The following is a 12,403-nucleotide window of genomic DNA, read 5'->3' on the forward strand; positions in this document are numbered from 1 at the left end:
CAACATGCCGTTGCGGGTTCTCCGGTGAAATGCCGATGGTACACCCCCGTACCGGTGCCCTATATTCGGCTTGGACTCCAGGAGACTCCGATGGCTGGATGGAGCCCTGGTGGCCATTATTCTTGCTTCATACTTTTATCCCATTGGCGCAATCAGCTGCCACTCAAACACACCGGAACTAGCGTTGAAGTTGAATCTTTGTGTCAAAATGATTCAATCGAAAAAAAAGTGCCTTCAAAACTTTTCCCACTTCAAGAAAAAAGTGTGTTCAAAACTTTTTCCACTTTGAAAAAAAAAGAGTTTAAAACTTTTTGCTTTTCAAAAAAAGTGATACTTCAATAAAAAAGATATATATTTCAAATAAAAAAATATATTTTCAAAAAAATATATTTTTGCAAATGATTTTTTTCTTTGATTAAAAATAGTTTTTTGATTAAGCAACTTTTATTGCGATTGAATGATTTTGACACAAATGTCCTACCCCTAATATGGCTCAAACACAAAAAGGACTGCTTCAATCAAAGAAAACGGTTTGAATAAAAAATAAAGTGTTCAAATGCGAATTTCTGAGTCTCAAATATTTTTTCACATTCAAACCTTTTTTTCTACGATTGAATATTTTTAAAATTTTTGATTGAAGTGATTTTCTTTTGAAAATATATATACTTTTTGTTTGAAGCGACTTAATTTTTGATTGAATAATAAAGACACAAATCTCCTAGCCAACATGTGGTCCAAACGCAAAATGACATGACTTCAATCAAAAATGGTGTTTCAATCAAAAAAAACTTGACTTAAATCAAAAAAAAAAAATCAATCAAAGAAAAATAGTTTTCAAATATATTTTTTTGAGTTTCAAATTTATTTTTGCATTCAAACACATTTTTTTTGATTGAAGAGACGTTTTCTTCGATTGAAAATATATATTTTGATTGAAGCAACTTTTTATTTGATTGAAGCAACTTTTTTTTGATTGAATAATAAAGACACAAATCTACCTCCATAGTTATGAAGTCTATGTCTGAACATAATGAAAGTACTGTAATAATACACTTAATAATGGTCGGGTCAATTATATCCTTATAACATATGGGAAGACAATCTAAATGACCTATATGACTGAAGTCATCATATAATGCAAATAAGGTTGCTTAAAAGTTGATGGGGGCAATATCAGCGTCCTGAAAAGTTGGTAGTGTTATGTCCCTAATGTCCCTATGCAAACCTACGCCCTTGCATAAAGCATGTGTTGCTTTCATTATAAGGCCTATATAAGGCTTTTAATATTTTGCGGCTCCAGACACATTTTGATTTTCGTTTTTTTAATCCTATATTGCTCTTTCATCATTTTAGGTTGCCGACCCCTGGGTTAAGCGATCAAATGATAAATTGATCCAAACTCATGGCACCGTTCGTAAAAAAGAAAAATATTGTCGTAATCCGAGGACGGTTTTGCGTTTGACTTGCGCAACCCTGCGGCGCGTTGCTGTAGCTGTACGTACACCTCTGCACTCTGATTGGCTGAGCCGTTGCCAGGAGTGTTTACAGGAAACATGGCTTCCCTCTCTGTTGTAGAGCCGCAAGAAATGGAAGGTGAGTCTGTAATGTCGAAACGCCGTCGTCCCGTCTCATCTATCAACAAGGTTGAATGTAATTAATGACAACGAGCGCCTCTTTGAAACCACGAGGGTATTGGAACTGTCGTTTGCGTATGAATAACAGAAGTCCGGCTCACGTTTGCTAACTCGTGTGCTAACAACAAGGCTCGCTGGCTGACGTCGTTGGTTGACGCCGACCATCGAGTCACGTTGTCCCCGAGAATCGATGTCCAACTCTGGCTTGACAGGTCGACTCTCACCGGGGAGGTAACCATGTGGCTAACGTTCTTCTACAATCTGTTTCACACCGCTCAGAATGTATGGCAATTTTACGACGTAAACGGCGGATTGAAAAGCAGATTGCTCCGGAATGATGGGAGCACACCCACACTAACGAATCGGTACAGATTTTGTTATTTTACGTCATTTGCAATGATGAACAAGCAGTGTGAAGTTTCTTTTGTGTAGTCATGTCAAAGAAGAGAAAATGTATTCTGTTCACCAGCAGGCTGGGACAAAAGTTTAGGGAGGAAGAATGAAGTGTGGGAACTAGGAAGGATGAATGAAGAGAAGGACAGACTAGCCCTTTGTAGGACACTCATTTAACTCATTCAAAATTGGTTGTAGCAATAGCATCCTTTTCTAGTCATAATATATTTGGACGTCTAGCACCGTCATTGGCGTTGTAAATGGCAATGAGCTAAATACTACGAAATTAAAAAAGAACTTTAGAGTTTTTTGGCTAATGATCGCAGCCCCCAGTCAAAATGGATTAGATGTCTACCGCAACCAGTGGCACTGGCACTGTCCTCCCAGTTTAAATGAATTGTACATCCACCGTTGTCAATGGCAGGCAACGTGTTCAATACTATGAAATTAAAATTAAACAAAATCAACGTTGGAATGGTATTAGATTAGGGTTTTCAATTCATTTAAATTTTATTCAAGAAATATTTTATGAATATATTAAGTGCAAATCATACATTCATCCATCGATCATCTACCGCTTAATCCGGGGTCACGTTGCGGGGGCAGCTATAGCAGAGAAGTCCAGACTTCTTTCTCCCCAGCCACTTCAACCAGCTCCTCCAGCAGGATACCAAGGCATTAAAATTATAATTTTTACCTAGTGTCCACAAAAGTGTACATCACATTTTGGGTGATGTAGGCCACACCCAATTCTAATATTGTGTCCTACAAGACCCATGATCTTAAAATTTGCTTTTTTCCCTTGAAATTAGTCACTTACCCTAGGGATTTACTGTATGTTTGAAGATAAGCTTTCTGGTCCTCCCCTACTACTGTACAAGGCTAGGTGAAACGTCAGTGGCTTTTCCTGGTTTGTCAGTTAGTTTTTGATTTTAGCGAGGACTAATTCCACAATGCCTTTAACCCTTTAATGCCTCCAATATGAAGCAATTGTCAGAGAATCACAAAATTGGAAAAATAAGGTGTTAATGAAAACGTTTGTGTGTAATAAGCGCTCTAATATCTATAACCCTTGATAAATCCTGTTTTTTTTTTTCTCATGGAACCTGCAGATGCATGAGTTGACTTGCATCAATTTTTTTTTGGAGGAAAGATATTTAGTCTCGAAATCATGAAATTCTAAGTGTATCAAATGTGATACATTTGGCAAGAAAGGGTTAAGATGTACGTTCCCTGGATGCCACAATGCACAGAACAACATGGTGATGTTATTTAAACTACCAAAAGATTAGGAGGTGGTATTTAAAAAATACGGTAATAAAAAAATGTGGGTTGATTTCATTAAGCATGGAGAGCTACGCATTACCAACACAACCAGTCTCTGCTGTGAGCATTGTACAAAGGATAGTTTGTAAACTTCAATTAGAAGTAACAGGGCTTCATGTGTTATTTTATGCTGGGTAATGGGGCTATACTGTAGTCAACTGGTCTTAAGCCGGCTGCACCACTCTCGTTGGCTCCCCCGGTCGACAGTGACAGTGGCACTGTAAAATTATACAGCACATTGGGCAACCCTGTTATTTTTATATGTTGCATACATAAACCTGGATTGGATATTATTTTGCATGTTTGACTTATAGTGGATCGGAGGGGAGAGTCCGAGGAATCAGGCGACGACGAGACAAGGAGGAAAAGCATCAATGGCGACATGGATCCAAATCAGCCTCCCGCCACGAGTAAGTCATCCCAACAAACTCCCAAACAGAGAGAACGATGGCACATTTTTTTCTTTCCCTCTTATGCAGTGGTGGATGGATGAATGTTAAAAGCATAGGTAGAGGTCTTCTCTTTGTGTTCAAGAATGTTGTTTGATTTTATTAGATAAAGAAGAGTCTCCCGTTGAAATGGACACCATCACTCTGGACCCAGAAGAGGAGGTAAGAGGGAGTTTGACATAGTGTTGCTCATATGTTCAAATTTTGCTGAAATTCAAGTGGGTTTTTTTCCCCCCTCAAATTGATGCTATTTGGAGTAGACCAAACATACTGTACACAGGTGTTTCAACTTCGGAGGAAGGAGGAAATTCAATTTAATAAAGTCACACACATAAAAAAAGCAATTTAATAACATTTCTTGGGCCCAACATAAAAGAGGTCAACTTGACAACAGGCTTCAACCAACACACATTATCTGTGGCCGTTTAAATAAGGACAGACTCTCCTAAACGACCACCTGAGGGAGGTATGACAATAAATAAACCAAATATTGCCAGCTTAATTAGATGACAACAAATAGAAAAATGTACATAAATTAACACCAAACAATAAATCAACTAATGTGCATTAATTGAAGTCTAAAAATTACTCCAAATCAATCAATCATACTTAAATTAACTTAAATATTCCTCCTCCAGAAGGTAGGTACCAGGTCTTCCACAGCACAGTCGTGACCTCAAATTAGAAATCAAAATCAATTAATTATTCAGACGAATATTAAAGAAAGAAAATACATGTCCAAATAACTCAAAATATCGAGTAATTATTTAATTTACTCGATATTCAAACAACACTAAATTGTAATGGTAGATGTATCCACCACACTATTGGTTGGTGTTCTCTCAATTTTAGCAAATGCAGTATCAACCAACAAATTTCAACCTAAAGTAGCTTGCTCTTCATAAAAATACATATATATATATATATATATATATATATAACTTAAAAAAAAAAAAAAAACTCTGATTTAATATTTTGAAGCATTGTGGTTATGAGCATAGGAGGATCCCATCCAAGGACAGCATTTCAATTTCATAAGGAATGCTCATCACTAAAAATAATGCTTTAAGTACATTTTTCTCTTAGCTGCTGGTCAACTTAAGCTCAGAGAATGAAATGAAACATTTGAAATCTGTCATTTTATGTTAACTGTACGGTTAAATTTTCTAATTCGAAAATTGAAACCAAAAACACTTGCAACCACTAGGGCTGCCACACACCTAATGGAATATTGAATTAATTGACAAATATTTTGTTATTTTTTGTTCCAGTGCTAACCCAAGGCACCAGATTGATTGTTCCATATGTCTAATATGAATATGTTCCACATATCAATCTAGGATGAATCCAATTCAGACCTTTTTCATGGGAGGAACCTTAGAAAAATATACGGCTGCTGATTGGACAGTGGCTCTTTTCGTCGCACTTACCACCGACCAATCTACATTTAGCCACAGTATGACATATTGGTTAAGGGGAAACTCCAAAAAATAGTTTCCTGAGTGTTCGAAGTGATTCATCTCTATACCATACATCCATTGCAATATTGTGAAGATTCACTGCATATTTTCCAAATCGTCTCTGTATAAATATGTTAAGCTTTTCCTGCTTTTTACAGGATGTTGACCTAGTTCATTGCCGTATTGGAAAAATTGAAGGACTCGAAGTACTACAGAAAGCAAAAGTAAGTCACTTAGCATATGTTGCGGCTCAGTTAGAAATTTATTGACAGATTGTGAGTTGTTTTCCCTGTTTTGAAAACAAAACTCAGCAAAAATGAAGATTTCTCAATCTTTTTTTTGTCTTGTCCACACAGACCCTCTCCCTAAGGCAGAATCTGATTAAAAAAATTGAAAACCTGGACAGTCTAAGCTCACTACGAGAGCTCGATTTGTACGACAATCAAATCCGCAAGTTGGAAAACCTTAACAAGCTCACGCAGTTGGAGTAAGTTGGTACTTTGATTGTATACAGTGAATCCCCAAGTATTTGCCGTTTTTAAATTATGTTATGTTCATGAATTTTTGGGGACACCTTAGAATTTGGAATGACACCTTGGATTGAATTAAACTTTAAAATTAAGGCACTTTTTTACTGAAACTTTTTCCCTCGGCTCCATCATAGGCAGCTGGATGTGTCCTTCAACCTTTTGAGGAAGGTGGAGGGTTTGGAGCAGCTGACTCAGCTGAAAAAACTTTTTCTGCTTCACAACAAAATCGGCTGCATAGCCAACCTGGGTCACTTAACCTGTCTGGAGATGCTGGAGCTGGGCTCCAATCGCATTCGAGTAAGTTTGCTCTCAAATGGTGTTTTACAAGTTATTGTCATCATTACTATTTAGTTGTTGTGTTTTCTAGGTCATAGAGAACTTGGATACGCTCACGTCTTTGCAAAGCTTATTCCTTGGCACCAATAAAATTACCACGCTGCAGAATATGGACAGTTTGCACAGCCTGACCGTGTTAAGCATTCAGGTACTTAACACACTTTTAGCGTTACCTTATTTTCAGGGCTGTGCATACGTGGCTGATTTTCTCTGTTTTACTTTTAAATGAGAACGATAGAATACATTTTTGGATCCATACATGTTGGAAACACAAGAATTTCTCATTTTTCAAACAGCTGACAGAACATAAAAAAGACACATACAAGGGGAAAGCAAGGACTGCACCATGCTGACATTTTAGGCAAACAAAAATGACAGTGTAAAGTAACTTTACTATTAAGCTTGATCTGTGAAGGAGTTCAAATCAAAGCAGTTGTTTTTGTTCTTGCTTTTTGTGATGGATTAATTTTAGCGCGTCTACTTTGAGAAAAACTCAAGTCAAATTAGACAGTGTGTTTAAAGTAGTGCTGGGTGAATTTAAGATGGAAGATCGTGAAATATAATTTAATCAATCTTGGGGAACAGTCCATCAAAAGGAGTCTAATGTTGATGATTTTAAAGCTGTTTACACTCCAGTTGAGGGGAAACTGGTAAACGGTAAAGCTAAACAAATAACAAAGAAAATTGCACATAATTTGAATTTAAATACCCAAAAAAACATTTCATATTTGGGGCCCGCCAGCTTAATCCTAATTTACGATGGTAGATGCCATTGTATAAAAACTACCAGTTAATAAAATAACTTTAAAAACCAAGTTTGAAGAGAATCAAGATCGGAAAATATTAAATGTGATCCTCATTTACGCAGCCCTAGTTACAAGTACAATTTAATTGTGTACAAGAGTTTTTTTTAATCAAATTATGAACTCCTTTTGATTTTTTTTTTCAGAGTAATCGGATTACTAAAATGGAAGGTCTGCAGAACCTGGTCAGCCTACGAGAACTCTACTTGAGCCACAATGGCATCGAGGTCATCGAGGGCTTGGAAAACAATGTTAGACAAAAACCTGTCCTTTGTGTACTCTGCCCGCTGCAGGAATGCACATCAACAACAGCAGCCACAGCAAAAGCAAAATGTTTTTTTTGTGTCTCCCATCAGAAAAAGCTGACAACTCTGGACATCGCGGCGAACAGAGTGAAAAAGATTGAGAACATTAGTCATCTAACGGAGCTGCAGGAGTTCTGGGTATGAAGCAAATGTTTTGAATTTCTTTTGTGCACCCCCGCCCCCTCGTCTTTTTAACACTATTGCCTGTGCTTCAAATGTTTGCCTACTAGAACAGTTGAACTTAGAGGATTTTATTTAAAAATAAAAAAGGTGATACAGATCGTGTTTACTGTAAGTTAGCTCATTAGATACAAACGGCGGCAATTAATGTCCAATCTACTTTGACTGACTCATCACTGCCAATCCCTCCCTGTTCAAAGGGATTGGACATCCATCACTGTTGAATTAAATGGTCTGCATTAAGGCTGCAGCTATCGATTATTTTAATAGTCGATTAATCGATGAACTAGTTAATTTGAATAATCGAGTAATCGGATAAGGAACGTAAAAAATTAAAATACCTGCGCGTAGCCTCAAACGGTAAAAAAAATTAATGAATGCGGATCTAAGTACAACAAAAGTACAATTGGCTAACTTAAGTAGCAAAGGTCCACTAACTTAAATGCTATAAAATGATAATGTTTTTTTTTTGTTTTTTTTTTTACAGTACTTAGAACAAATAGTTCACATATTCCCACAAAAAATGGCTTAATATTCCTATAAAATTAATTACGAATGCAAAAAAAAAAAACAAAAAAAACAGCTCAAACAAAAACTTATCTTTTGTTGGTCTTAACCGAGAGCAGCTGGATTCAACCATGTGAAATGAATTATGTTATCTTCAATGGCACCACTAAAGGGCAGTGTATCCACCCATCTCAATAAAACTAAATGCGAACACTTTCCAAACAAAGTAACAAACCATTACAACGGCACTTTAATGAAATGAATACTCAAAGCATCAAAATTTAATTTTAATCTTTTTTTTCTAATAGAATTACTCGAGTTAATCGATTAATCTTTGCAGCACTAGTCTGCATATTTCACTAGTAAAATAAGCATCCTAAAAAATCTGATCAGCATTTCCTAAACAAGTGCTCAAACTCTCTTCAGATGAACGACAACCAGATCGACAACTGGTCGGATCTGGACGAGCTGAAGAACGCCAAATCGTTGGAGACTGTCTACCTGGAGAGAAACCCGCTGCAGAAGGACCCGCAGTACCGGCGGAAGATCATGCTGGCGCTGCCCAGCGTGCGCCAGATCGATGCCACCTTCATCCGCTTTTAAACACGCACTACAATATATGCCATTCACTTCAGTATTCCCCCCGCACTCTTCTCACAACTCGATCACTAAATCTTTTTTTCTGCGTTCACAAATTACACATGGCGACATTAAAGTCACCCACTTACGCACTTGCTTGCTTATTAACGACGTTGGAAATAAACTGTGAAGTAACATCAACTCCGTCACATTCCTATTGCCCATCACGCCAGAAATAACATCATATTTGAAGAATTAAAATGGAAGGCTCGTTCCCTAAATCGTAATACAGCGGCACCTTGACTTAAGAGTGCCCAGGTTTACAAGCTCTCGTTTAGTTGAGTTTTAGTCATGGTTGCCCATGCACTTTTTTTATAGAACGTAACTCGAGCAAATATTAGGTGGCATTTCAATTGAGAAAAATGATATGTTACTGTTGAAATATGTCCTTCAGTTGCAAGCTTGGTCAAGCAATTAAGATTGTAAGGCAACGTAACACTACAAGATGGGCCAAAAGTAGTCTTGCACTTTTTGAATGGAATTGAACAATTTTACAACATTTTTAAAAATTCACAAACTCCCTTTTCGCCTCTTCCTGCCTTTGTTTGTTCAGACTTTTTTATTCATGCATCCTCGCCCTTATGTTTAAAACATGCTTTTCTACCTTCGTTATATCATCCTTCCACCTACCTGTATTTGTAACTTTTTTTTTTTTGCATGCGGTCCTTCCATCTGTATTTTTTCAATACTATTTTAGAGTTCACTTTGTTATTTTCAATTTGTGGTACAAAAAGTAGGAGTGCAAACATACTATTGACCCATCTGCAATTGAGTTTATAGTAATCGGCACCAAACTAATTATTAAATGTTGAAATCTGAAAGCGCGAATTTCATCTGTGTGGGGGTTTTTTTTCTAAATTTTATTTTACAGCAAATCTTGACGAATGTCCCTCTTGTGTCGCCCTTATCTTACAGCAGAGTGACCGCTCTGTGATAAAAACAACGCATACAAGAATGTAACATTTGTGTCTGTCTAGGGTGGTAGTTCTTTGATTTTTTTCATACACTGATCACAGCTTTGATTCTTTTGCTTGTTCAGTTTATTTGGAGTGCTTCGCAAAGGTTTTTACTGTTTTACCTCGAGCTCTGAGTCCGAATGATGAGTTTAACGATGCTGCAGTGACACGTTCTTGTATTATTTATTGACAGTTCGCACTCAACTTTAAAAATTAAAAAAAGATGAGTGGCTGTTTGTACGGTGGTCTCTTGTATACACCTGAGATCTCTTGATGCATGAGTACGTTAAAAATTTGCTTTTTTTCGTTACATTGACAAGATGTTTGGTTGAAATTTCAAAGTTAAACACCTTTTTGATTATTTTAAACGATTATAAGAGTGTATTTTGAACTGAAGTGGTTTAAAATAAAGTGTAAGTGGTTTAAAATAAAAGTCATCTTAAATTGCCACTCAAGGAGAAATCTGATTTTACTATTTGTTTAAATGTTCTACATCACAGGGTTTTTGGACTTGAAATGGAATGTATTATGCAAACAACAATAAATGTATAGTACTACTTACTAAGGTGTCACTCATTTGTGATTTTGGGCTGTTATAGCAAGTGAAATGTATAATGAGTATGAAAAATATCGGCACTACTACTAAGCATCATTTCGGGTTTTATTTGAGGAATTTTAAATTGTGGCAAGTGTGAGCTGACTCAACATAATTGGTTATAAGACTACACACTTGCACACTCAAGATGGTTTAATTGTGAGGTGAACACGCTTGGGTGAAGTGCTGCAGCAATGAATCAATTAACGAGTAATTCGATCAGATTATTCGAATTAAATTTTGCTGCTTCGAGTATTCGTTTATTGACGGTAGTGTTGTAATGGTTTGTTTTGAAAGTTTGCATGTAGTTTTATTGATTTGGGTGGATACACTGCCCTCAAGTGGCAACAGTGAATATGACAACTCATTTCACATGGCTGAATCCAGCTGCTCAATGTTAAGACAGACATAAGCTAAGTTTTTGTTCGAGCTAATGTTTTTTTAATACATTCGTAATTTAGTTTATGGGTATATTTAGCTGTTTTTGTGGGAGTATGAGTTTGAACCATTTGTTAAGAGCACTGTAAAAAAAGCATTTAATCTGGCAGACCTTTGCTATATAAATTAGCCAATTGTTCTTTTGTTGTACACTATACAGTATACAGGGGTGAAAGTGGCTAGAATTTCTTGCCGGAACTCCCCGACGTGAAGGTCGCCACGGAGCCAGAAATTCTATTTATTAATTTTTTTCTTTCTTTTTTTTTGGGGGGGGGGGGGGGGGTCAAACTTCTTAAACTACTGAAATGCAAAGAAAACTTTTAGCGCTGTTATTTCTATAACACATACAAAACCTGATTTTCATTCAAAATGGTATTTTTTCGAAACAAAAACAGCAATAACCCCAACCTCCATCTCCTAATTTTTATTTTCCCTCATTTCCTCACATACAAAATGCCAAAATCTCAATTTTAATTACTTAAGAACATAGGATTGGAACATTGGAGATGAAATGCATGTGTGGCAGCTTAGCATTCAAAAAAAAAAATTCTTTTTTTACATTGAATTTTGACAGTTGCCGTCATATTTTCGGAATCAAAGCACCTGAATCTTATACCGGAACAGCATTCCGGCCCTGAATCTTATACCGGAACTGTGTTCCGGCCCTGAATCTTATACCGGAACTGCGTTCCTGATCGTTCTGGCCCACTTTCACCCCTGACAGTATATTACAAAAGTGAGTACACCTCTCACATTTCTGTAGATATTTAAGTATATCTTTTCATGGGACAACACTGGCAAAATGACACTTTGACACAATGAAAAGTAGTCTGTGCGCAGTTTATGTAATAGAGTTAATTTATTTTCCCCTCAAAATAACTCAAAATATAGCCACTAATATCTAAACCCCTGGAGACAAAAGTGAGTACACCCCTTAGAAACTACGTACATCCCTAAATGTCCAAATTGAGAACTGCTTATCATTTTCCGTCCAAAATGTCATGTGACTCGTTACAGGAGTGCTGTCAGCATTGCCGCAGAGATTGAAGAGGTGGGGGTTCAACCTGTTAGTGCTCAGACCATACGCCGCACTCTACATTAAATTGGTGTGCACGGCTGTCACCCGAGGAGGAAGCCTCTTCTGAAGACGGTACACAAGAAAGCCCGCAAACAGTTTGCTGAAGACATGTCAACAAAGCACATGGATTACTGGAACAATGTCCTATGGTCTGATGAGACGGGTGGGCTTTCTAACAGGCTGACCCCCAACTCTTCAATCTCTGCAGCAATGCTGACAGATTTCCTGTAACGAGTCACATGACATTTTGGAGGGAAAATGACAAGCAGTACTCAATTTGGACATTTAGGGATGTGCGTATTTACTAAGGGGTGTACTCACTTTTGTTGCCAGGGGTTTAGATATTAATGGCTATATTTTGAGTTATTTTGAGGGGAAAATAAATTCACTCTATTATATAAGCTGCTCACAGACTACTTTTCATTGTGTCAAGGTGTCATCTTGTCAGCGTTGTCCCATGAAAAGATATACTTAAATATCTGCAGAAATGCGAGGAGTGTTGCCTGGTACGGCCAGACTGTTCTCCCTGTGTTTTTCAAACACTGAGAGTATAGTCTGGGACCCAGCCCATTAACGGCCTCTCAAGCAAGTACAAAATCAATCGACAAATCAGATTCGTTAATTTGCGTGACGTGTTCTTAACGAGCAACGTCACTCTCGGAAGTCGTCTCCACAACAGCACAGATGGTGAACAGGAGAGCCGAGAATATGTTCCAATCCATGGTAAAATCAGTTTTAACTTACTAAAAACACATCGACACAAGTCATTGACAA

General features: G+C 37.2%; 1 protein-coding gene across 3 annotated transcripts; it reads left to right on the forward strand.

Annotated features, from left to right (window-relative positions):
* Positions 1–1,504: 1,504 nt before the first annotated feature.
* ppp1r7 (protein phosphatase 1, regulatory (inhibitor) subunit 7) lies at positions 1,505–10,060 on the forward strand. 3 transcript variants are annotated; one of them, XM_057857476.1, is made up of 11 exons: positions 1,556–1,593; positions 1,914–1,999; positions 3,668–3,763; positions 3,909–3,964; positions 5,421–5,486; positions 5,619–5,749; positions 5,927–6,089; positions 6,160–6,276; positions 7,078–7,182; positions 7,288–7,374; positions 8,350–10,060. In XM_057857476.1, the coding sequence occupies exons 3-11, from the start codon at positions 3,736–3,738 to the stop codon at positions 8,524–8,526; spliced, it is 930 nt and encodes a 309-aa protein (XP_057713459.1). In that variant the 5' UTR covers positions 1,556–1,593; positions 1,914–1,999; positions 3,668–3,735; the 3' UTR covers positions 8,527–10,060. The 3 variants fall into 3 exon arrangements, with proteins under 3 accessions (XP_057713457.1, XP_057713459.1, XP_057713460.1); XM_057857474.1 differs by lacking the exon at positions 1,914–1,999 and having other exon boundaries at positions 1,505–1,593; XM_057857477.1 differs by lacking the exons at positions 1,556–1,593; positions 1,914–1,999 and adding an exon at positions 1,702–1,865.
* Positions 10,061–12,403: the final 2,343 nt, after the last annotated feature.

This window comes from Corythoichthys intestinalis, chromosome 14 (assembly GCF_030265065.1).
Source record: "Corythoichthys intestinalis isolate RoL2023-P3 chromosome 14, ASM3026506v1, whole genome shotgun sequence".
Taxonomy (NCBI): Eukaryota; Metazoa; Chordata; class Actinopteri; order Syngnathiformes; family Syngnathidae; genus Corythoichthys; species Corythoichthys intestinalis.

Bases quoted from the DNA above. Each gene is read 5' to 3' on its own strand.
- ppp1r7 (XM_057857474.1), top strand. From the start codon at position 1,554: ATGGCTTCCCTCTCTGTTGTAGAGCCGCAAGAAATGGAAG. The intron at 1,594-3,667 runs GTGAGTCTGTAA...TTTGACTTATAG, and splicing joins AGAGCCGCAAGAAATGGAAG to TGGATCGGAGGGGAGAGTCC. The intron at 6,277-7,077 runs GTACTTAACACA...TTTTTTTTTCAG, and splicing joins TGACCGTGTTAAGCATTCAG to AGTAATCGGATTACTAAAAT.